The sequence below is a fragment of the Neofelis nebulosa genome, chromosome 7 (assembly GCF_028018385.1).
Source record: "Neofelis nebulosa isolate mNeoNeb1 chromosome 7, mNeoNeb1.pri, whole genome shotgun sequence".
Lineage (NCBI taxonomy): Eukaryota > Metazoa > Chordata > Mammalia > Carnivora > Felidae > Neofelis > Neofelis nebulosa.
Genome location: NC_080788.1, coordinates 107,393,585 through 107,420,612, shown reverse-complemented (window position 1 = coordinate 107,420,612; position 27,028 = coordinate 107,393,585). Strand labels below are relative to the sequence as shown.

The window sequence follows — 27,028 nt, the reverse complement described above, 5'->3', positions numbered from 1 at the left end:
GAGTACAAGGGATTCCTTCTAGTGAGTGGCTATGAGAGGGTAAAGGAGACACCTTTAAGCCTTTTTTTAGGTGTTGGGAATACAGAAGGATGTCTTCCTGAAAGGGCAGTAGACGTGCCCTGGGCCAAGGACCGCGGTAGCCTGGCTGAGTAGACATCTACTGGGGGTACCGGTTGGCACAGGTGGAGGACCAGCTTGTCAGAACTTAAAATGCCAGAATTCATCTTGAAAACTAAGATTACCTTTTATTTGGAAGGACTGTTAAGGCAAAAAGTAAACAAGTTCTCAGTGTGCATTCCTAAATCAAATAGTAACCGAGTACAGATTATTTTTTAAAAAGTATTAAAGTTACAGATATTTATATTAACTAAATATCTTCATTTGGTATGTGTAGTACAGAAGACTTTTAGACCGAGGGAGATTTTAAAAGAAAGAGCAAATTTGTATATGCTGTCAGCCAAGTCTTGCAACCCAATAGTTTCAGACAAATATATAACATGTAATTGTTAAATTTATCAATTGACCCAAATTAGTAAAAATATTTTGACCTTTAAATTACCTATCCAGCACTGGTTGGCAAAATAATTACCATGCACTATAGCAGTGAGGGTTATGATTGCCTATGAGTACCTAAGTAAAAACTGAACAAACCTGAACTAGGACAAGGGCAATTTGTTTTTTATTTTTTGTTGTTGTGTTTTTAAATGTTTGAGAAAGAATCCCAAGCAGACTCCGCACTGTCAGTGCAGAGCCTGACGTGGGGCTTGAACTCAACAAACCATGAGATCATGACCTGAACCAAAATCAAGAGTATGATGTGTAACTGATGGAGTAACCTAGGTGCCCATTTTTTATATTTTTAATGACCATGTTTCAACAGATTATTTACTAACATTAACAACCACAGTTGCTATGAATTGTTCTGATCTTGTTCTTAAATATATATCTGCATTTTTAATTTGCTTTAAGTATTCCTGAAATTCTTTGCATTTGAGGAATGTAATAATTACTTACATGATTTTTCCTTTTGCATACACATCTTTCTGCTAGACTAGGAAATCAAAGGAGATAATTGTTAAAATGGTTCCAAATGTAACGGGACAGATATGGTACTGGTAAGCAGATAATGACTCCCCAGGCTCCACGCCACCCCCAACTCCCAGATTATACAGTCATCTAATTGAGGATTCTTTGGGAAATTTAGAATTTTAATGGATACTAATAACCACCCAAACTTGTATGAGATACATAAAATTCTTATTTATTTTTATTCCTACAGAAAAGAAGAAACACGTTCATATCAAAAAAGTCCACCCCCCCGTGGTTGAATGTACCATGAAAAATGCATTAACAGAGAAAAAATAACATAATAACTTCAAAGATACAACTGCTGTGAATTCAGAAGGCACAAAGTGAGTGCACTTTCTTTCAGATTTTGCAATGGTCAGTGAAAGTTTTAAGTTTGAGATTAACAAGCCTGCAAAATCCCCACTGAATAGCAGAATTGGTGAATAATCTGACCATGTTTATCCATTTGTGGTGTTTAGAAGGTTATCAGGTTAAGTGCTAAACCTTATTTTGGTTCCACATGAATCTCTTAAAGGCTTCAGAGCATAAAATTCACAGCACACCTATCAACAACCACAGGAAAACTATTTATGTATTGTATATATTCCGTATTTCGTTAAATCTAAGAAGGCATCAATTCTGAGATGCATCCTAATTCAGAGATGTCACATGTGAAAAAGTTTCAGGATCAATAAAATATGGCCCTGGTATACAGCCTTTAAAAAGGAGACCTAAGAAGGAGGGACTATGTGAATACATGTATTTATTCATTTGGGAAAGGAATACTCCTCTTACTAAATAGTTCGAATTATTTCCACAATTTGTGTGGCAAAATACAATTAAATGTCAGAACATCTGAGATTTTTTTGGTAAACATTTTATTGTTTTTCTTAACAGAAACAACCAGAAGATGTTTTCAACCAAACCACCTATAAACAAAAAAACCTGTTATATAAATTATGGTCTAGTTTTATAATCAAAATACTGTATTGGTAAAAATAAATAGATAACAACAAACAACGTACTTCATTTCTATGATTGCTAGCAGACCACCAAGGTATGTTTGTCCTTATAATTACACTTGAAAAACAAATACATGCAAAATTAGGTCAATGCTAAAGATTTCAGCTTATTCCAGAAACATGATTTTGCTCTAAAGAATAACAATATTGTTACAGGAGGCAAGCGCTTCCTAACAAGCCTGTAGTGTCCCAGTGTGCTACAGCATATCTACTATATTTTTCCAAGTCTAACCATAAAGGCTGTTAACAAACAAACCCCATCTTATTTCCATGTACAACAGAAGAGCATTAATACGTTTTATATTTTTTACAAGGAACACTTTTTAGGTTTTTTGGCTCTTACATTCAGTGTCCATTGGCTCCTTCGGACAGTATCCGTGAAGGTTCGGTAAATTTTGCGGTGAACAAGTAAAAAAGAGCTGGGGTGGGTACCAAAGCCAAAAGGGGTAAATCTTGCTCGAGTTTATCCACTCTGGAAATGGATATTATTCCATAGGCATGAAGTAACCAGTGGCTGAAGAGAACAATAAGTCTTTTCTTTCTCACCAGAAGATCATAGCAGTTCTATATAATTTTATAAAAGAGAGAAAACAAATACAGATTATCAGGCTAAATAAACTAGATAATTTATTATAATTTAACATGTATTATTTGTTGGGAAGATGGCGGAACAGGAGGATCCTGAGCTTACCTCATCCCATGGATACACTGAGGTAACAGACACAACAGTGCAACTAACTCTGAAAATGACCCAAAGACTGGCAGAAGATTTTCCACAGTTAACTGTAGAGAGGAGGCCGCATCAACAAGGGTAAGAAGGGTTTACTTCTCAGGGTGCCATAGGGCACTACAGGACCTCTCCTTCAGAAGACCACAGCTTTCAAGTAGGGTTAGTAGGGTTTACTAACCATAAAGAGGAGGGACACCACCAAAGTGTCAGACCTCACACCAGGAACCCTAGGCACGGGGGTCCAGCACTGGGAGGACGAGTCCCCATAATGTTAGGCTTTGAAAAATAGTGGGCCTTCACTTTGCGAGTTTTTATAATTGGTGGCGCTTAGCTCCAAGAGCCCCAGAAGACAACAGAGAAACTGAGTAGTCCCAGCCATTAAAGAGCCGGCATAACCTGGCAGAGATACAGCATGGAAGCAACAGTTTGAAAAGCACCAGAGGTATCTGTGAAGAAGATTTAGAGATTTACTAATCTCAGAATGTACAATAGAAGTGCAGGGATCTTTAGGAAACTTCTCCAAGAACAAAAGAGCTGGCAAATGCCATTTCTCCCCACTCCTACCCAGACACTTGCAGGAACCAGCAGAAGACTCTCCACCTGTCTTGCTAGCACCATGTCCCAACATACCCTGTGAGCAACCCCAGAGTGGCTCCTGCCCTGGGGAGAGGGGAAGGTAATCACACACATGAGTGTGCCCGCAGTCCAAATAGCCGAACCTTATAACCAAATGTGCAGAGGAAGGACCCTGCTGATCCATGCTAATGTAGCCTCAACAGACAGATTGGGAACAAGCCTCTGGTGGGACTGCCAGCCCCACCAACCAGTGAAAACCTCTCAGGAGACAAGGCAGGGAGAACGCCCCGGAGACAGGTGCAACTGCAGCCCCAAAAGACAGAATGGGGTCAGGCATCTGGTCTGACCCCTAGGACTGCCACACTACAGGCTCTCAGCGGCCCCGGACTGGCACTTTAAAAGCACACCCAAAAACCCTGCCTGGTGTGCCCCAAGCAGATGAAGTGGGGCCACTGCTGCTGACTGAAAGCAAACGCAGCTCGGCCACAACGGTAGGACACATGTACCCACACAGGAGACACCCCTGAAGTGCCTGGTTCTGGTGACCAGGGTGCCATAGGGCACTACAGGACCTCTCCTTCAGAAGACCACAGCTTTCAAGATCAGGAGATACAGTGGACTAGAATCTAATACATGGAGGAAAAAAAATACACAAATGAGGAGACAGAGGAATATGTCCCAAATGAAACAGATATTATGCATGATGAACAACTCAAAGTAATATTCAGTGGACTTGAGAAAAGAGTGGAAGATCTCAGAGTCAGAGATGAAGAACTCAACCGGGATGAACAATACACAAGAGGGAATCAATAATTTAGAGGAGGCAGAAGAAGGATCCATGATTTGGAAGATGTATATAATGGAAAGCAGCCAAGCTCAACAGCAACCAGGAAAAGATACACTAAAAAAGAATAGGTTAAGGGAACTCAATGATACCATCAAGCATAATAGTCACATTATAGGGATCCCAGAAGGAGAAGAGAGAGAAAAGGGGCAGAAAATTTGAAGACACATTAGCTGAAAACTTCCCTAATCGGGGGAAGGAAACAGACAACCTAAGGAGGTCCACACCAAGACACATAGTAATTAAAATGGCAAAAGTAGTGACAGAGATTTTTACAAGCAGCAAGAGAAAGGAAAGCAGGTACATATTTAAAAAACAACCCCATAAGCCTATGAGCTGATTTTTCAGCAAAAACTCTGAAGGACTGAAGGGAATGGCATAATATATTCAAAGTGCTGAAAGGAAAACAAAACAAGAATACTTAGCAAAGTTACCATTCAGAATAGGAGGAGAGATAAAGGAGTGCATCACTGCTAAACCAGCCTCACAAGAAATATTCAGGGGAATTCTTTGAGTGGAAAGAAAAGGCCATAATCAGAAGAAAATTAGGAAAGGAAAAAAATGTCACAGATAAATGCAAAAATATAATAAAAGATTAGTCACATATAAAACCAGTATGGAAATTAAAGCACAAAAGCAGTAAAATCAATTGTATCTATAAGAATCAGTCAAGGGATTCATAAAAGCATGTAAAGTATGATTATATACATAAAATGGGGGGGGAGGGGAGTAAAAATTTAGTGCTTTTAGAATGGGTTCAAACTAAAGTCACTCACAACTTAATATAGACTGCTATACACATAAGGAGTTATATATGGACATAAAGTAACCACAAATCAAAAACCTATAATAGATACATAAATAGAAAGGACTCTAAGCATAACAGTAAAGCCATCAAACCACAAGGGCAGAGAAAGAAAAGGAGCAGAAAACTAGAAAGCAGTGAAAGTAAGAAAATGGCAATAATTACTTTGAGTATAAATGGGACTAAATACTACAGTCAAAAGACACAGGGTCCTGAGTGGATAAAAAACAAAAACCTAAGTGCTGCCTTTAACAGACTTACTTCAGACTTAAAAATAGACGCAGACTGAAAGTGAAGGGATGGAAAAAAAAGTATGCAAACGGAAAAGAAAGCTGGAATAGCAATACTTATACCGGACAAAACAGACTTTAAAACAAAGTCTGTACCAAGAGACAAAAAAGGACACTACATAATAATAGAACAATCCAACAAGAGGATATAACAATTATAAATATCTATGCAGCCAACATGGAAGCACCTAAACACATAAAGCAACTATTAACAGACACAAAGAAAGGTGACAGTAATCCACTAATAGTTAATTTCAACACTATACTTACATCAATGGATACATCATCATTCAGACAGAAATCAGTAAGACCAGTGGCTTTTCATGACACATAAAACCAGATGGACCTACAGATATATTCAGAATATTCCTTCCAAAAACAATGGATTCCAAATTCTTTTCAAGTGCACACGGGACCTTCTCCAGAATGGATCACATGTCAGACTATAAAACAAGTCTCAGTAAACTTAAAAAGATTAAAATCCTATCATGCATCTTTTCTAACCACAAAGGTATGAAACTAGAAATCAATCACAAGAAAAAAAATGTAGAAACACAAACACATGGAGGCTAAATAACATGCTACTAACAATGAATGGGTCAACCAAGACATCAAAGAGGAAATTAAAAAAATACATGAGACAAATGAAAACCACAATGGTTCAATATGTTTCATTCATATGTGGATCCTGAGAAATTTAACAGAAGACCACGGAGGAGGGGAAGGGGGAAAAAAAGTTACAGAGAGGGAGGGAGGCAAACCATAAGAGACTCTTAAATACTGAGAACAAACTGAGGGTTGATGGGGGAAGGAGGGAGAGGGGAAAGTGGGTGATGGGCATTGAGGAGGGCACCTGTTGGGATGGGCATTGGGTGTTTTATGGAAAACAATTTGACAATAAATTGTATTTAATAATGTAAATAAGTAAAAAAAAAAAACCCACAGTGGTTCAAATCTTTGGGAAATGGCAAAAGTTGTTCTAAGAGTGAACATTATAGCAACAGAGGGCTACCTCAAGAAGCAGGAAAAGTTTCAAATAATCTTACTCCTAAACAAGCTACAAAAAGCCCATAGCCAGTAGAAGGAAGAAAATAATAAAGACTAGAGCAGAAGTAAATAAAAGTTTAAAAAAAAAAAACAACAACAGATCAGTGAAACCATGAGCTGGTTCTTTGAAGATCAACAAAATCGGTAAGCCAGATTCATCAAGAAAAGAGAGGTCTGACATAAAACTAGAAACGGAGGAGAAATGACTGATGCCACAGAAATACAAAGGATTAAAAAAGATTATGAAAAATTATACACCAATAAATTGGACACCCTTGAAGAAATGGATACATTCCTAGAAACATACCAGGTAACTGAATCAGGAAACTACTATCAATGAAATGGAATCAGTAATTGAAACACTCTCAACAAACTAAAGTCCAGGACCACATGGCATTACAGGTGAATTCTAAAAGAAAAGTTAAGGGGTTGCCTGGGTGGCTCAGTTGATTAAGTGTCTGATTCAACTTCAGGTCAGGTCATATCTCAGGGCTGAGATCGAGCCCCACATCAGGCTCCGCGCTAAACATAGAACCTGCTGGGGATTCTCTGTCCCCCTTTCTCCCCCTGCCCCCACACTTGCGCGCGTGCTCTCTCTCAAAATAAATAAATAAATAAATAAATAAATAAATAAATAAATAAATAAATAAATCTAAAAAAGAGTTAATACCCGTTCTTCTCAAACTATTCCAAAAAATAGGAAGGGAAGCTTCTCAATTCTGTGAGGCCAGCACTCTGATACCACAACCAGAGAAAGATACCACAAAAAGAGAAAACTACAGATATGTTACACATCTACATATTATAATTACTCAACAATTATCTCTGATGAACACAGATGCAAGCATCCTCAACAAAATACTGGTAAACCAAATGGGACAATATACTAAAACAATTATTCTCTACAACCAAGTGGGTTTTACAAGTTCAATATTTGCAAATCAATCAACATGCAACATCACATTAATGAGAGAAGACATAAAAACCATAGGATCAGCTCAACAGATACAAAACAGCATTATTTGTCAAAGCACAACATCCATTTGTGACAAAACCTCCCCACAAAATAGGTCTAGAGAGAACATACCTCAACATAGTGAAGGCCAAATATGAAAACCCCACAGCTTAAATCTTACTAAATGGTAAAAAACAGAGCTTTTCCTCTAAGATCCAGAACAAGACAAGGATGTTCACTCTCATCACTTTTATTCAACATACTACCAGAAGTCCAAGCTATAGCAATCACATAAGAAAAAATAAAAGGCATCCAAATTGGTAAGAAGTAAAACTTACACTATTTGCAGATGACATACAGTATAACCTTGGATTGTAACTTGTTCTGCGAGTGTTCCACAAGATGAGCAAACAGTTGCAATAAATTTGGACTTGATAAACAATTGATGTCTTGCAATACGAGTAGTAAGTGACAGTGAATGTCACATGATCACAACTGAGCCAATGGTTCTGGAAATTCACTTTGATATACAAGTAGTTTGGATTACAAGCATGTTTCTGGAAGGAATTATGCTCACAAACCAAGGTTTTACTGTATTATGTAGAAAACCATAAAGACCCACTGAAAACCTCCTAGAACTGATAAATGCATTCAGTGAAGTCGCAGGATACAAAATTAATAAACAGAAATCTGTTGCATTTCTATACACTAATAATGAAGTAGGAGAATGAGAAATTAAAAAAACAAACCAAGGAAGTGAAAGACCTGTAGTCTGAAAATTATAAAACACTGATGAAAGAAACTGAGGGTGACACAAACAAATGGAAAAGAAATTCCATGCTAATGGATTAGAAGACCCAATATTGTTAAAATGTTTACAATACCCAAAGAAATCTACAGATTTAATACAATCCCTATCAAAATAGCAACATTTTTATAGAACTAGAATAATTGTAAAATTTATATGGAACCAAAAAAACCCTTAAATAGCCAAAGCAACCTTGAGACAGAAAAACAAAGCTGGAGGTATGACAAGCCCAGATTTCAAGATATACTACAAAGCTACAGTATTCAAAACAGTATTGTACTGACACAGAAGGAGACACAGATCAGTGGAACAGAATCCCCTGAAATAAACCCCTGCACATATGGTAAAGTAATTTAGGACCATGAAGGCAAAAGTACACAATGGGGAAAAGACGGTCTATTCAATAGTGTTGTGAAAACTGTACACGTACATTCACAAAAATGAAGCGGGACCACTTTCTTACCCCATACACAAAAATACACTCAAAATGGATTAAAGACCTAAATGTGAGCCTTGAAACCATAAAGTTCCTAGAATAAAATAGGCAGTAATCTGACATTGGCTAAAGAAACATTTTCCTATATATGTCTCCTCAGGCAAGAGAAACAAAGTAAAAACAAAGTATTAGGACTACACCAGAATAAAAAGCTTTTACACAGTGAAGGAAATCATCAACAAAACTGAAAGGAAACCTAATGAAGGGGAGAAGAGATTTGCAAGTGATATATCGGTAAGAAACAATCCGATTAAAAAATGGGCAGAGGACCTGAAGAGTTTTCGGAAAAAAATTTACAGATGGACAACAGACACATGCAAAGATGATCAACATCACTGATCATCTGGGAAATGCAAATGAAAACCACCAGGAGAAATCACCTTATGCCTGCCACAGTGGCTAACATCCAAGACGTAAGAAATGACAAATATTGGCAAGGAGGTGGAGAAAAAGGACCCTTGTGTACCACTGGTAGGAATGCCAACTGGTACAGCCACTGTGGAAAATATGCAGGTTCTTCAAAAAATTAAAAATAGAATAACCAAATTCCACTACTGGGTATTTACCCAGAAAACAAAAACACTAATCTGAAAAGATATATATGCACCTCCACTTTTTTTTTTTTTTAATTTTTTTCTTAATGTTTATTTTTGACAGAGAGAGCATGAGTGGGGGAGGGGCAGAGAGCGACGGAGACACAGAATCTGAAGCAGGCTCCAGGCTCCGAGTTGTCAGCACAGAGCCTGACGCAGGGGCTTGAACTCACGGACTGTGAGATCATGACCTGAGCCGAAGTCGGACGCTCAACTGACTGAACCACCCAGACGCCCCATATGCACCTCCACGTTTATTGCAGAATTACAAAGCCAAGATACGGAAACAACCCAAATGTCCATGGATAAATGAATGGATAAAGATGTGGTATAGATGAACAATGGAACATTACTTAGTCATAAAAAAGAATGAGATCTTGCCATTTGCAACGACATGGATGGACCTAGGGTATAACGCTAAGTGAAGTAAACCACTGAGAGAAAGACAAATACCATACAATTTCACTCATATGTTAAGAAACAAAGGATAAAAAGGGACTGGAAGGAAAAAAATAGACTCAAATACAGAGAACAAACTGGTGGTTACCAGAGGGGAGGTGGGAGAAATAAAGGGGATTAAGAATACACTTATCTTGATGAGCACTGAGTAATGTATAGACTTGTTGAGTAATTATATTGTACACCTGAAACTAATAGAACACTGTATGTTAATACTTCAATAAAAATAAAATATATTGTTTCCACACAAAATCTCAGAATTATGCAATGTTTGACCTAAAAAGGACCTAAGAAATCACTCATTCTAGCTACTAGTTTACAGATGAGGAAACTAGAAACTGAGGCTTCCTATAGCCATATAAGCACTCCCGGGACAGCATCAAGACAGGAGCCCATGTCTCTTAAGTTCTAGTCCACCCCAGCATTCAACCCTGGAAACACTCCAGTTTCTTCTGATAGATAGGAACTAGAAGGGAATCCCATACTATGTGCCTGCTTCCTGCCCTGATCCACTGTAGCTGAGGGTTACAGGTGGGAAGTAGGAGGTACATACACCCAACTTCCTCAGTCTCTAGTATTCCTCGAGTCTGCTGCCTGCATAACAGAAATGACCTATGAACACTGTGATTTCCTTTCATCTTTAAAACAGTTCTATAATATGTAGAAATTGGAGGGACCAAGTTATTATAAAAGTAGTATCTGAAGGTGCTATTAAACATACTGAAATGTAATTTGCAGTAGGTTACCAATTTTCTCTTATTAAACAACTCATCAACTCATCTAGAATTAGATTTTCTTTTCCTGATTCACGTCCCTATTTCTGATTCATTATAGAGTCTAACTGAAGTACACAAACATTTTATACATGAGAGATTCCTGGGGCAGAGAAATAAGTTTCAAGCTGATTTAACTACCCACAGTAGTTGTAGATAATAAACAAAAATTTAAAGGCTTTATTTTATTGAAATAGCCAATCATTTCCTCCTTCAAGTCTTTCCCTAGAGTTGATAAAAGTGACAAAATGAATTTGTTTATCTTCTTTAAACACCTTGTAATGTTGATTAAAGATTACAAAGGAGAAATGGGGACAGAATACAAATGAAAACATTTGAATCACCATAAAAATATTCTGTGTATTTCCTCTATTATTCTACTTGAAAGCCATTCCCTCTCATTCTTTCGGTAACATAATAGAAAAAAGAGCAACAACAAGGACTCCAAAATAGGCTCTGAACTCTAGAACTTTTTTAAAGAAAGAATTAAGAGAAAGCACACATCTTATCGACTGCAGTACGCGGTTGAAGACAGTGCCCGGGCACTAGACTAGCAAGCAGGATGGACGAGAACTAAGACACTTTACACTTTTATTCCTTTCAAGTTAAAGGAATAACTCCAAGAGTTCTTTCAAACAGTGGCCTTCCACCGAAACACTAAAAAGAGGCACAAAATGGAGATCTCAAAACAGGAACAGTATCAAAACTAATGTGACTATTAATGTTCTTTCAAATCACCAAAATATTAGATATTAGAGTGCGAAAGTAAACATCCATAATCAAGAAAATAAAACTGGGAACAAAATATAGAAGGGTATGGAATGTATATAATTACTGATGACTTAGTCATCATTATAAAATAAAATGTAAAATTAATTCTACATACAATAAAGTATTTTATGTTTCCTTCAAAATAGTGTTAACAACTTTCAACATTTCAATAATTAAACATTTTCTATGTGGGTCAATTTTGTGAAATGATAGTTTTTTTCTCCAAGATGCTGAATAGTCGAGCCTACTACTTCACTGACTTCCCAAGCATATACAGGGTAACATACAACCTTTTATAAACTGAACTAACCAGCTAATAGCTACTGAGTGCCATTCACCAAGGATTACAGGATTACAACAACAATCAGGAGTACTATTTATGTACTATTTTCCTATTCAGTTGTCAAATCTATTTAAAAAACAAACAACCTGTTAACAAAGGAAAAAAGGTTTCCTACCTCTATTTCAGAAGCCGACATGTACACAGCCAGAGTAACCAAAGATAATACTAATATAATGTATGGAAAGGCATAATCTGAAAAACAAACATGGGTATTATATTGAAAATTAAATATTTTGAATAAAACATCAAAAAAAATTCATACAGTATAATTCTCCCCATAGTTGAAAACTTTCTCAACCAGTCCCATGAGAGACTTAAGCCCTAATGCCCTAAAAGGGGTCAGCAAACTTTCTGAAAACAGCCAGAGAGTAAATATGTTTGGCTTTGCGGGCCATACAGTATCTGTCTCAATCACCCAAGTCCCTGTTACAGTGGGAAGCAGCCAGACAATACATAAATGCATGGGTGTGGCTATGTTCCAATAAAACTTTATAAACAAAACCCAAACTTCATATAATTTTAACATGTTAAGAATTAACTACTTTTTTCCCCGTACCATTTAAAAATGCAAAACTTGGGGCATCTGGGTGGCTCAGTCAGTTAGGCGTCCAACTCTTGATTTCAGCTCAGGTCATGATCTCACAAAGTGAATGGTGAGATAGAGCCCCATGTCTGCACTGACAGCACAGAGCCTGCTTGGGAATTCTCTCTCTCCCTTTCTCTGCCCCTCTCCCCACCCCTCAAAATAAATAAAACATTAAAAAAATGTAAAACAATCCTTGGCCTAGCTTTGAAGACCCCTGCCTTAAGACATCCACTGAATGTAAAGAATTAACTTCCATCCATGTATCTAGAATGATACTAGTATGTACCAAACTTGACTTGGGAGGATTGAGAAAATACTCAAATTATTTTGTTTCATGATCCAGGTAGAGGACTTTGGTTGAGAAATGCTAAATATAACAGTTATTCAGTTTTAATTACTCTTTAGAAAAGTTCATGTATCAACAAACCTCAAAGGATAAATGGATCATCCAATATTCTTTTTCTTTTTTTTTAATGTTTGTTTATTTTTGAGACAGAGCATGAGCAGTGGAGGGGCAGAGAGAGAGAGAGAGAGAGAGAGAGAGAGAGAGAGAGAGAGAGAGCCACAGAATCAGAAGCTAGCTCCAGGCTCCAAGCTGTCAGTACAGAGCATGACACGGGGCTTGAACTCACAAATTGTGAGATCATGACCTGAGCTGAAGTCAAACACTTAACCAACTGAGCCACCCAGGTGCCCCTCCAATATTCTTTATGTCAAAATTCTAGCTATTTCTACTTGAAGCAAATTTTTTTTCTTACAAAATACTATCTTTCTCTTAAAATGTTTTCAATTTACAGCACACTAAAATGAGCAAATTGAGAAAAAGAAATCTTGAATTATTTTTCATATAATTATTTTAAAACAACTTCAATTTATGAAACCACATATCATTTTACATTGCAATGGAACCCGTCTAGAAGAATTTCAAACGTTAATTCAGAATGCAGAAGGCAGAAACTTGTAATTATCTATACAGGCCTGATTCCAACTTACTAAATAAGTACCTTTTTGACATTTAGAATATTTTAGTTTATAGACAGTGATAAGCATCCTCGACAAACAATTCATTTATAAATATTTATAAATAGCTAAACAATGTTGATAGTGATACAAATTTAGGACAGAGTAGTAAAAAGCCATCTAAGGTGAGAGGAAATTTCTAACAAGGCCTAAATTTGTGGGGAGTGGAGGGTGGTCTTGGGCTCAGGCATGGTTCTTACTCTAGGATATAAAATAATTTAAGATTTTGAGCAACTAGGCCGGGGGATGGGGGTGCCGAGAATCTACATTTTAGTTCCCCTGGTAGTTCAGATACAGATCACGCTTAAAAACGGCTTCAATAATATTTCTAAGTAGGTAAAAGTGTGTCACAGGCCTCTAATGATTCCAGCGCCTCTCTCCCTAGACCCAAGTGTTATCTCTTAAGCTACCTACCAGAGGATGCTTGCTGCTCTACTTTGCTCAGACTTCTGTTTCTCCTTGTTATGAACAGAAAGTTTGTGTCCCCCCCCCAATTCTCCTGTTGAAATCCTAACTCGCAACGTGAGGGTAGAGGTGGGGCCTTTGGGAGGTGATGGGGACATGAGGGCAGAGCCCTCGTGAATGGAATTAGTGCCCTCAAAACAGAGACCCCAGAGAGCTCCCTCCCCTCCTGCCACGGAGGACACAGTGGGCTCTTACCCAGACACCAAATCTGCTGGTGCCTTGCTCTTGGACTTCCCATTCTCCAGAACGAGGAGAAAAAGTTTCTGTCATTTGCAAGCCACCTATAGTATTGTAACAGCCGTCTGAAACGACTAAGACACCCCCACAAAAAATTATCTGTTTTTTTCATTATCATAAAATTATGACTTGGTATATAATGTCCTCTGTGACTAATCTCAGGAGCCTTCATGAATTTATATTTAGTGCAAGTGAACACTGACTCTTCTATCCTCACAATGAATGTGTTTTGAGCAGGGGCTTGTTAACAAAATGATCAGACACTCACTGTGAGAAAAAGCATTTTTCTTTAAAAAAAAAAATAATGTTTATCTTTGAGAGAGAAAGAGACAGACTGCGAGTGGCAGAAGGGCAGAGATAGAGACAGACACAGAATCTGAAGGAGGCTCCAGGCTGTCAGCACAGAGCCCCACATGGGGCTCAAACCCATGAACCGTGAGATCATGAGCTGAGCTGAAATCCAATGCTCGACCAACTGAGCCACCCAGGTGCCCCAGAAAAGGCATTTTTCAATGTAGGCAGGTACAGTATATGAAGCAATGGTGTCTGGCAGTCTCCTGGGCTAACTTCCCAAACCCTGACTGACTTTCCACAGCTTTTTCCCTTTTTCTCCTCATATAACCAAGAGGTCCTACACAATAGCACCATCCATAGGTTAGGACACAGGGATTTGAAGGCTGACAATTCTTAAATCTTTCTAGCCTAGACAACTCTCCCAAGTACCAGACTAGTATAATTACCTGTACTCTTGTGAATATTCCATGAACACCTACAACCGAATTCACTTCTCATCAACATATCTAATTTGCTTTTTCTAATATTCACCGTTGCTGTATTCACCAGTTACTAAGTCAGAAAGCTACTCTATGGGGGCACCTGGGTGGCTCAGTCAGTTGAGTGTCTGACTCTTGATTTCAGCTCAGGTCATGATCCCAGGGTCGTGGGATCAAGCCCTGCGTTGGGCTCTGCTGAACATAAGCCTGCTTAAGATTCTCTCTCTCAATCTCTCTCCCTCTGCCCCTCTCCCCAACTTGTGCACTCAAAAAAAAAAAAAAAAGCTATCTATCATATTCTCCTCGCGTTCTGTCACCCCTATGTTTAATCAATTACGTAGTCTAGTTAAATCTATCTTTAAAGCAGCTCTCCATTCCCAGTGTTTCTCTGTGTTAGGTCAGACAGACTTGGCTAGCTGCAATAACCTTTTCACTGATCCCCCAGGTTCTCTTTCCCGACGAATCCATCCTCCACACTGTTACCAAGTTCTCTTTCCAAAATGCAAACCTAGGCATGTCACTCTTCTGCCTAAAATCCTTAAAGAGTAGGACCCTATTCTCTAGAGCAAGAATAGTGACCTCAAACCCCTACAGAGGCCAGCCAGGCAAGTAAACAACTGAAGTGGGCCAAAACTAAAACAGGGAATGGTAAGAGCTAGAAGGAAATATACATTTTCAAATACTATGCAGGCCCAACGGAAACAATAGATCTGTAACTAGAATATGAGGGATAATAGACCCCTGACTAATCTCCAATTTCCTCTTCCCTTGGCCACACCTTCACAGTGCTTTCCTCATCTTGAACCAAATTCATCACCAAGCTACATAGTGATGCCCAGTCTTGCCTAGTTCTTTTAGGCCAGAAGCCTTGCCCTCTGTACCCTGGTGGGCTCCACAGAGAAGGTGGTATCTAACATCCCTGCAACATTCAATGTCACATATTCAGGTTAAGTGCTATACTGTGTTCTCTCAGCTACTTCTAGCTTTCCTAGTAGTATGTCAGTTCTTTAACACCAACTTCTTATTCTTCTTTTGAGTCACAGTTCAGTCTAAATAGTTGCTGAATAAATGAATAGCTATACTAAAGAGTATACTGAGGATTCTTTTATCGTACCCAAAAGGATTTCATAAAGGAACTCAGAAACCAAAGACGTAACTTTATGATAAGTAGTACATACTAGTGTGCGTGTGTGTGTGTGTGTACATATATATAAAATCAACAGTAATTTCCATGTATTATATACAAAAACCAGTTCTTTTTAATTTATACTCAGGTTTTTAAAGTATTCCTACTGAGGTTATAAGCCTCAGATACAAAGTATTCTCTAAATAGAAATCAGCTTTGTTTTTTTTTTTTTTTTTTTTTTTAATTTTTTTTTTTTCAACATTTTTTATTTATTTTTGGGACAGAGAGAGACAGAGCATGAACGGGGGAGGGGCAGAGAGAGAGGGAGACACAGAATCGGAAACAGGCTCCAGGCTCCGAGCCATCAGCCCAGAGCCTGACGCGGGGCTCGAACTCACGGACCGCGAGATCGTGACCTGGCTGAAGTCGGACGCTTAACCGACTGCGCCACCCAGGCACCCCTAGAAATCAGCTTTGATTAGCTTGATAATACCTATTCTATTCTAAGAAACCCATTTTTATTTTTTTATAAGACTTATTACATGTTTTAGCAAAAATACATTTATTTTCAGGGATTATAAAAGCTATTTTAAAGAAAAAGATACAAAATTATACTTAGAGAAAACACTGTTTATCACATATAAAAATTAATATATTTCACTGACTTGACCCATCAAACTTACATAAAAGGCCTCCACCAACTGCCTGAAGCACAGTTAAAATCGGGAAGAAGTAAAGTGCAGCATAAATACTTTTAAATCGATCAGACTTTCCTAAGCCACAGGCGATCTTCTTTACCAGAAGGGGTCGGAGCAGCATCATCAATACCAAGCAGAATGCATAATAGATGAATACGATGGTGTATCTGTGAAATAAAACATGGAATCGTGACACCAAAAATGTATCTATTACTGATCAATTTAAAATCGAAGATGCTAAAAAAGGTTTAAAAAGTCCGTTAAGTCAACCTATTGAATATTCAGACTGGGGGAGGGTTGGCCAAAAAGACTCACACACTGCTGGAAAGTGTGTGCTGCTTCCTTTCCAACGGGCAGTTTAGAAACATGGATCAAAAATTCCAAAAATGTTTACACTCTGTGATTCAGCACTTTTACTTGCAGAAACTCATCCAAGGAAAACAATCAGGGACTGTTCACAAACTTTACAAACAAGGATTTTTATTGAATCATGTAATAAGGAAAATTCAGGAAGAAAATACATATTCAACATTAGGAAATTAAAATTTAAAGTATATTCATATTGGAATAGCACGTAGCCATTAAAAATCAGGTTATGGAAGAAATACTAAGGACAAAAGCAACTGTGCCTAAAACATGAAGTGACAAGAAAAGGTTACAAAAACCATGTGTATAGTTTCACCTTAATATCCTTTAAAAAACATACACACATAAAAAAACAAAAAAAAATAAAAATAAATAAATAAATTAAATAAAAAACATATACACACATTCAGAATGAAACTGGAAAGACAACTTTTTTAACAGTGGTCATCTGAAGAAACGGAACTACATATTATTTTACTTTTGTATGCTTTTTCTGTTTTTCAAATGTATTACCATGTAGTTTTATATCAAGAAAAATGTAAAAATATCTATCTATATCACCAGGCCATAGTTTGTAGCTCTTTATTTTGAATAATGGGATTTCTATGCACATAGTTCTAACCTCCTGTTCGTGAAGACTTTCAGATCATTTTTTACTATCTGAATACCCAAACCCCTCCCTACGCAGGGGCGAGTCACAGGAAGCACAGGAGCCTTCAGAACACAGACCACAAGCCTCCTCTCCACACAGCATAATCATACTGCATCCCTGTGCTCCCATGACAGTTTTAGGTTCAGCCCAGCTGCCCTAATTGCAACACATTATTATATGACCTCCTTGGATGAGGAGTTTTGTCTTGTTAGGCTACACCCTACCAACACATCAAAACAAAATAAAATCTGTCTCTTCCTGCAACTTGTAGTTCCTTAAAAGTGCCAAAAAGACGATTATTTTAATCAGAAGAAAACTACCATGAGTCACTCTCCTAATGAATCAGGAAACCAGTCTCTGGAAGCAGACACCTGTATCCCACCCTGTATCCCACTCCCTACCTTCCACCTGCCCCCACCCCACCTTCAGCCATGTCTCCTATATATGGGGATAGGATAAATCTGACAAGCTAATTTCTGTTACAACAGTATTTATTGCTCATTTTCAGTAACTCATAAATAAGGTTTTAGCAATGTAAACATTTTTTACAGTAAGTTTCTAATAATAGAAATTTGCATGCTTTTCCATGTCTCATCTAATCAAGTTCCTCTCAAAACTGTAACTATCAGTAAAGTATCTGGGCATTTTTCAGTTTGTATGGAACTAGCTTATATAAACCACCAATGGAGAAAACAGCCTCCATTAGTCAATGTAACAGTGTTCCAAAAGGTTTCTGATAATTTTGTACCGTTTTGTTGACTCACAAAAGAAAAAAAATACTATAACTTTTGGTAGTCCTGCAGCTTTTTGTTTTTATTTTTCAGTAATCTCCACACCCAATGTGGGGCTTGAACTCACAACCCTGAGATCAAGAGTCGCATGCTCTTCTGACTGAGCCAGCCAGGAGCCCCGGGTAGTTCTGCTGCTTTTTGAAATGTTCAGCCCCAGTCTGGTCATCTAGCTACATTTAAATGCCTATGTGAAGTAAAAAATATGTATAAACCCAATGTTAATATTATAAAGTCTTCTTGTAATTTCAAAAACCACTGTTTTGTATGATTGCTACAATAACACAGGCCACTGCACAGTGACTATTGGTAAAGCTACTGAGAAAAAGAATCTACTTAATTCAAAGATGGTGAACAGATGGAAAATGTCATAATCAGTGAAGTTGTGTGAGGATGTGGCTGTTAAAGCTGCAGAATGAGGGCCGAGAGCACCTATTTGCCATTTCTATTTTTTGACTCTCCTACTATGTGCTTTACAGATATAAAAAACACTATATATGTGACCAGCAGTAAATGAGTCTGATTTTGTTTTAAATAAGATGGTTATATGTATATCTGATGCACTTATTAAGCTTTCTAAAGAGCAGGTTAAGTTCTGCAGTCCCCAGAAGAGTATATGAGAAGAGATGAATCAAAGCTGAGAGTTACAGCTCTATGAAAGCAACAAAGAACACATTATCAGTGTTTTATATGCAGTCTTATATATAAATTACATGTACATAAAGAGACAGAGACAGTATATATACAGGAAATAAATAATTTATAGGACTTAATGGTAGGCAGGTGGAAAGATTTTCTTATCCCTGTATCTAGAACTTATGTTTTTTTTAATGACCTTTTCCACACATGTGCATGGCTATTTTTCACACTTAGTACTCTTAAGAACCTACACAAAAAGGACTATTTTCTTGAGCATATTATGTAATGGTAACTTGCTACAACTATGAGAATATGAACACCAGACTGTTATATTAGAGCTTTACCACGAAAAACACATCAAAATGAACACAAAGAGAAATTCTAAAAGCAAAGTAGTCTGGGCTAATATAGTCTTCTGAATTTGGTATTTTTAAAACAAAATATTCTCATGGAAATTACAAACATCTGTTTCAGAAAAAAAAATAAAACATTAACTCCAGCAGCACTCTCCTAATGCCGGCTACTATTTTATTAAGTGCTTCCTGTACGTAAGGCACTGCACGTGGTATCTGATACGTGTAGATTTATTTAATCCTCCCAATCACCTTATAACATTATTCCCATTTCTACCAATGGGAAAACTGAGGTTACAAGAGGCTCTTAACATGGTCACGTTACCACAGCAGCTCAGGATTCACACTCAAGCCTGTTTTTAGCTCTGGAACCCATACTCTCTCCTCTATGTCAGATATTGCTTCTCTGCTGCATATCCTAAAGGTCTTCCTAAGAATTCTTTTTAAAGAAACATCTATGGCTTATTTTAGAAATGGTTTACACACTTCAACACCAACTACAAAAATACTTTGACTTGTATTATACTAAGATGTATTTCTGTTTCCTTCTATCAGACTATGTATCCCTAAGAGAAGAAAATCATTTCTGTATATCTCCCCCAGTGCCTAGAAGCCATTTTTCGATGCTCAATCTGTTGAACTGAATACAATCTATAATTATCATTTTTAAAATGATCTTAAGTCTATATAAATACTCACAGCGGGTAGACAGCTTCATGAGTACAGTGCACTGTGGTAACGTAATCGGGACTTGGGTTGTAAAGCATTGTGTACCAATCAGAAAGCATCAGTACTCGACACGAACGGATATAAAGAACACCAACCGGATCGCTCACAAGTAAGGTGATAATAGCTGCCATACTGCATTCAAATAATGCAGTGATGTGCTGGAAAAGGGCACTGGAACTAATAAAACGAAAGAAGCACAATTACCAGAAAATTTTCAGTATTTAAATGGCTTTTAAGAACACCCGTATGTTTCAAAATACAGATTCTAAAAGGAAATTTTAACTGATAAATCCTGAAACGAAAATATCTTCTAAACAGGTAAGAAAAGTCAAACATGAGAACCACTTGAGAAGAATTTAACCTCCTTTACTAAAAAGAAATCATCACTCAGATAACACTGTGCCAGGATTATCTAAATGTATATAGAAAAGCAGAAATCTTCCTTTATATTCAGTATATTGCCAAACTATTATTAAAAATGTCTTAGTTATCTATGCATCATTTTAAATTATCTTAAATATAAAAAGCACACAAAAGATTATATATAATATATATTAGTTATAAAGTATAATAAACATTATAAGCTCCTAATTTAACCCAGTAATTAGAACATTAACAGCTTCTATTTACCTCTGTTCCTTCCCCATTTCCCACTCCTGGCTCTCCCCCAAGAGGTAACCATCATACTAAATTCTCTTTATCACTTTTTTTGAAGTTTTTATTCCAACTAGATTATGCTTCAAAACCACTCTGTCTAGTTTTGCTTATTTTTAAATACTACAAAGTGATATGTCTTTTGAGGTTTTTTTTTTTTCCATTCAAAATAACATTTCCAAGATTCATCCATGGCATTGCTTATAGATGTTCAGTCCTTTTACTTTTTTTAATGTTTATTTTTTAGAGAGAGAGAGAGAGTGTGAGTGGGGTAGGAGCTGAGAGACAGAGGGAGACACAGAATTTGAAACAGGCTCCAGGCTCTGAGCTGTGAGCACAGAGCCCAACGTGGGGGGCTCAAACTTGGGAACAGTGAGATCATGACCAAGGCTGAACTCAGACACTCAACTGACTGAGCCACCCAGGTGCCCCTGAAGTTCAGTCATTTTCACTGCTTTACGCATTTTCACTACTGTGCACATTCCACTGTTCATCCATTTGTTTTAGTCAAATATGTTGCAAATGTCTTCCTCTCAGTTTAGGAGCTGAATTTTCACTTTACTGTGGTATCTTTATGAACAGATGTTCTAAATTTTGATATAATTGGCTTTAATAATTTTTAACATTCTGGTTAGCATTTTCATGTTCTGAGAAATCCTCACTCTGAGACAAATTATCCTATACTTTCTTCTAAAAGTTTGAAGGTTTTGCTTTCACATTTAAATCTGTGACTCACCTAGAACAGATTTCTGTATATTATATATATATACATATATGTATATACATATATGTGTATATATATACGTATATATATATATACATATATATATACGCATATATGTATATACATATATGCGTATATATATATGGTAGATTAGATTTTCCCACTTGGATATCCAATGGTCCCAGGAATAGCCTTTTATTGAGTACCCTACACCCCACCCCACCCTAACTGCCATGCCACTTCTGCCATACAAGTTTTATATATAACTGGACTGTTTTTAGGTTCGCTATTTTGTTCCTATGGTCCATTTATCCCTGAGGCAAGAGAATATGACAATAATTCTTGATATTACATATGTTCTTCTACTTCTTCAGTGGTCTTGGCCATTCTTGGGCTTTTGCACTTCCATATAGATTTTAGAATTAGCTTGTCAGGGACCACCATAGGAGTCCAATGTAGCTTAGCTACCTTGGTCTTAGCTGTGTCACAATACTATGGTACTATATGTGAACTATAGGGAGATCATTGATCCTGTATATTTCTCTTACAGCTGGCTTCTTTACTAAGTAAACTCTCTTATTTCTATTAACTATTCTATAGATGCTTTTGAGTTTTCTATCTGAACAATATTTCAGTTATCTATCACTACACAGCAAACTATCCCAACACTTCTTTGCTTAAAACCAACACCACTGGTTATCTCTCACCAGTTTGTGGTTTGGGCACACCTGAGCAGTCCTTTCTGTTCCATGTGATACCAATTGGGATGTACTCATCTAGAGCCTTGACCGAGTTGCATAGTTCAAAATGACGAACTCAAATGGCTGGAGTAGATGCTAGCTGCCAGCTGTGAGCGCAAAGCTGGCTGCTGACCAGAGCACCAGTGGCCTCTTATCTTTGGTGTTCTGCGGTTTAATTATAATGTGGATAGGTATGAATTTCTTATTTATTCTGCTTGGAATGTGTTTTGCTTCCCCAGAAGCAATTCTGCAAATCTGTTTTTCACTATTTCTATAAAACCTAAAGCTAATAGATATTTAAATACTGGCTTTCCTTCATTTTCTCTATTTTTTCTGAAGACTCTGATTAGAAACTATGCAGAGTTAATAAAACCTTTTCCCCCCTGTACACAAGACTGACCTTCACTTAACTCTACCTCTGTTCCTCTGGAAGCCTGATAAAGGTAGAATGTCAACTTTACTGCTAGGTTACATTACTTAGGATACACACAACCTCTTCACTGGCAAAATACATCTGAACTGGAGAGAACTATAAATGAGCAATAAATACATGATGGGGACACCACAGTCTGGCTCTCTTGAGTTTAGCAATTCCCATAATTGGGATGTCCCTTACAGGACTCTGGAAACCATACTTATGGTCATATTACAGAAAGACTTGCTCCTTTAAGGCATAATACTTTAAGCTTGGACTCCTACAACCACTCGATGTGGATTTTAACTTCCTACAGCTGAGCTCAATTGCTTCAAAAGCTGACACTGCCCTGGGGGCAAGCTGTTCCTTCTGGGTCCACTGGTGCTTGCTTGGTATGACCTCAAAACATTAAGTCTGAATGTTTAATTGAGCCTAGGTGGATTCCCGGCAGGTATTACAGACATATGTTATAGCTTCTCATTCTATGCTCCATTTCTCTTAATATGTTTCATATTTTCTATATCCTTTTCTTTCAGCACTGTATTGTTATTCCTTTAGACATATCAATTTCCTAATTCACTAATTCTATCTTCAACTGATCGACCTATCATTTTTCAAATTTCATTTCTAGAAGTTCCTTTTGTTTTTAAAACAAATCTGTTTATTCATTCCCAACAATCTCTTGTTGACTCTTGGAGATCTTTGGCACTGCATCCTTTATTTCTTTAACACTGTAAAGATAGCAGTTTTATACTGTATAGTCCTAAGTCCATTATCTGCAGTCCTTTGGAAGCATAACTATATTGTTTGTTATGTCTACCAACTCTCAGGCATAAAGCTTATTTGTTTACCATGCAATACGAGGTCATTAATAGATAGTAATGAACAAGAATCTTATGGACCTAAACTGAGAATGGGGAAGATTCCCAGCAAAGAGGATTTGCTGTTTTTGCCAGAAGCATGCCCGTCACTACTGGGCTTCAGCCTCTTGAGAGTCTAGGCTTAGCACTGGCTGCCTCAGATTCAGTATCTGCAGCTATCAGCAGTTAATCTCAGGCAGCTCTCCCATCCTTTCAGTCAGCTTTGTCACTCTGGCCCCCGCTTAGAATGGGTTGGTTTGTTTTCTAAAAGAATTCTTGGAGATCTCCCCTGCTTCCAGTGAGACCAGCAATGTCTTGAATAGTACACCTTTTTCAAATTTTAGTTATTTCCTGCAGAAGGGTCACTTGGAGCCCCTTATTACTCCATATTGTTGGAAGCTGAACTCTTACGTGATTTTACACATAGGGAAACAATGAATACGTAAACATCTACAATTTCATTTTATATAATCCCATATTTTGCTTCCTTATAGAATTCGTATTTTTAGAGGCAACATCCCAATCTCATCATTTCTTGCTATTACTTTATTTTTTAATGTTTATTTATTTTGAGAGGAAGAGAGAAAGTGTGCACAAGTTAGGGAGAGGCAGAGACAAAAGGAGAGAATACCAAGCAAGCTCCATGCGGATAGCCAGCCTGATGCAGGGCTCGATCTCACACACTGTGAGACCATGACCTGAGCCGAAATCAAGGGTTGGATGCATAACCAACTGAGCCCCCCAACTTGCTATCATTTAATAACTTCTTCCCATCATGCTCCCTTTCAATCTTTCTGCAGCCAACCACATGATCTTTACAAAATGAAATCTGATTCTAAAACTCCCCTTATTAGACTATTCAAGGAGTCCCATCTGTCTTTCAGGAAAAATACTCTTTACCGGCATTATCTTCCACACCTCCTGGCCATGCTACATGCCTTTTTCCTCAAGCCTCCACACATCTGGGCAGGCTTCACTCACCTGTCTGGCAAGCTGTGTATCCTTCAAGATCAGCTCTGGCATTATTGCCAGGTCTTATATTTCCTAGGACTCCTGAAGCCCCACATCTCTTTATGTCCTGGTCTCATTTAGTCCCTACTTTTTCACAGGATCCTCACCTCTCATTTCTTGATTATACTGTGCTCTTTCTTGCCTCTATCCTTTTGCATATGTTTTTCCTGCTGTGTGATAGGCTCTTTCTTCAATTTCTCTATCAAAAACTACTCACTTTTCAAAGTCCAGCTTGAAGTTAGTTTTTTCTTGTGTGACACCACCCTATTCTCAGAATCAAAATTAACTTCTTCCTTCTTCATGCCGACCTTAAAACTGTGCACATATCTCCATTACACAAACTCACAAAAACTGTCCTGGCTTGTCTATCTCATCCACTGGACTATCAGCATCTGCATTTTAGTCATCTCAGAATCTCACAACCCAGCCTATCACTGGGCACATTGAAAACATCCCTAGAGATGCTGAATGAATACATTCTAAAAGTTACAAATTCTATAAAAAATTACATAAGGAGCACAACTTCTGACTGTACTACATAAAAATATGCAATTCTGCTGATCTTTGCTCTGGCCTTAAAGAAAAATAAATTTAATACTAAACTCTGGGGAAAACAAGGTTACCACAAAGGAAAGCTGCTAGGAGAGTCTGGCCCATGCATTCTCAATGGGTGACTTCACACCTAAGAGGTCAAGAGTCAGGTCTTGGGGATAAAATAATCTTACATTTGTTATATATATAAAGCACATATATGCATACATGACATAAATAAACAGTTTATCTATGATATTAAAGTTTCATGGGGGTAGGTGGAATTAAGAAAAAGAATATCCAAATAGGCTCTTTACTTAAGGAAATGACAATGAATAAAAGGTCTAGCCTCACACAGCTGGGCCTCTGCTTCCTTTCCTGAGGGCAACATCTCAGGACAATGCAAGACATGGCTCTTGTGTTCTTTGCAGCCTATTTCCTTTCCAATTTCCTTTCTGGCAAAGCACACCCACGTTATGCGAATTCCTTTTTAAACCCACCTCCTTTCTTCCCCAAGCACTAGTCACTCCTCCGCTCTACCCTCAAACCAAACCCCACCCTCTGCTCCATGACTCTCCCTCTAAACATACGTGCTGTTTCAATTCAAATACATTTGGTGAGGTGCATCTCTACACCCTCTCTTCCGTGTTTGTGGCTAAGAAGTTCCAGCCAACTAGCTGAGCAATCATTCCATTTCAGCTTTTGGTTGATCCCATCTCCTTTCTCACCCTCATCTCTCAACGTTCTATAACAGAAATTAAAAGCAAGATGAGAGCTATTTTTTCAAAAACCTTTTTACACAGCCATCGGAAAAAGAATGAATGCTTTTCCAAATATATAAATAATCACCCTGGATTTATTAGGAGGGATCCAGAAAACTATTAATTCTATTTCCACTGGACCATTCATTCCATTCCCACTCAACAGTACTGGAGTCTGGCTATCCCTACTTTTTGGAAACAGCCTCACCTCTAATCTACCCTCTATAGAAGTTACCTTCCTAAAATAAATATACAGCCAGTGATGTTACTTCTCTAAACCAAAACTTTTACCCATAAATCATCCATGCAGCAAATACTAAATGAGCACCTGTCATGAGACAGCTGCTGAGCTGATCTCTGGAAATGCCATGGCGAACAAGAGATTGCCACTGCCCTCTGGACTTCTAGTCGGAGACAAACACAACCATAAATTGTACTGAGCGCTAAATACAAAACAAAAACAACAAAATGAAGAGTGCTATTAAAAAAGAAAAATAAGGGAGGGGGCAGATTGACGAAGGGAGGGCTTCTATGACTAGGTGTAATTTAAACTGAAATCTGAAGGGAAAAAGGCAGCTAGGTAAAAAGGTGCAGTCATAGGGAAGAGAGTATTTGAGGCAGAGAAAAGCTGATGAATGGGGAAGGAAAGATACCAAGAATTTAGAGCAACTAAAAATCAGTAGGGCTGAAATGTACTAATTGGGCTCCTCATTCCCAGTAAGACCGAGTCCACATCCTCATCAAGAATCTTCACATTCTAGGGGCGCCTGGGTGGCTCAGTCGGTTAAGCGGCCGACTTCAGCTCAGGTCACGATCTCGCGGTCCGTGAGTTCGAGCCCCGCGTCGGGCTCCGGGCTGATGGCTCGGAGCCTGGAGCCTGCTTCCGATTCTGTGTCTCCCTCTGTCTCTGCCCCTCCCCCGTTCATGCTCTGTCTCTCTCTGTCTCAAAAATAAATAAACGTTAAAAAAAAAAAAAAATTAAAAAAAAAAAAAAGAATCTTCACATTCTAGCCTCAACCTACTTTCCCACTCTCCTGTTTATGACCTTTCTTTCATGTGCAATCCGCACTCAGACCACCCCAAACCACTTCCAGTCCCACCCACAACACGGCACGTATTTCACCCCTCCGTGCCACTGCGCATGCTACTTCCCCTACCCAAAATGTTTTCCTGAAGTCTTTCAGACCTCACCAGGCACAATTTCTCTCTTCTACTCTTTGTGATTCCAGAGCATCTTGTTCTAACGCTTTTATACACTTTTTGTTTATACACTTTTAAGACGGAATCACATAACTAGTTGTATACACATTTGTCTTCTCT

The 27,028-nt window shown here is 37.9% G+C and overlaps 2 protein-coding genes across 4 annotated transcripts in view; one reads left to right on the top strand and one right to left on the bottom strand.

The window, feature by feature from the left end:
- CCDC175 (coiled-coil domain containing 175) overlaps nucleotides 1-1,412 on the top strand; it is a 75,229-nt gene extending 73,817 nt beyond the window's left edge. For both annotated transcript variants that reach the window (XM_058739198.1, XM_058739197.1), the window contains one exon: nucleotides 1,280-1,412. In XM_058739198.1, coding sequence (XP_058595181.1) covers nucleotides 1,280-1,365 — 86 coding nt within the window. In that variant the 3' untranslated portion in view covers nucleotides 1,366-1,412. The remainder of the gene's footprint in view (nucleotides 1-1,279) is intronic.
- Nucleotides 1,413-1,813: 401 nt separating this feature from the next.
- JKAMP (JNK1/MAPK8 associated membrane protein) overlaps nucleotides 1,814-27,028 on the bottom strand; it is a 30,191-nt gene continuing 4,976 nt past the window's right edge. For both annotated transcript variants that reach the window (XM_058739199.1, XM_058739200.1), the window contains exons 4-7: nucleotides 19,983-20,189; nucleotides 16,471-16,652; nucleotides 11,696-11,772; nucleotides 1,814-2,654 (exon numbers count right to left, since the gene is read on the bottom strand). In XM_058739199.1, the coding sequence (XP_058595182.1) occupies nucleotides 2,436-2,654; nucleotides 11,696-11,772; nucleotides 16,471-16,652; nucleotides 19,983-20,189 (685 nt within the window). In that variant the 3' untranslated portion in view covers nucleotides 1,814-2,435. The remainder of the gene's footprint in view (nucleotides 2,655-11,695; nucleotides 11,773-16,470; nucleotides 16,653-19,982; nucleotides 20,190-27,028) is intronic.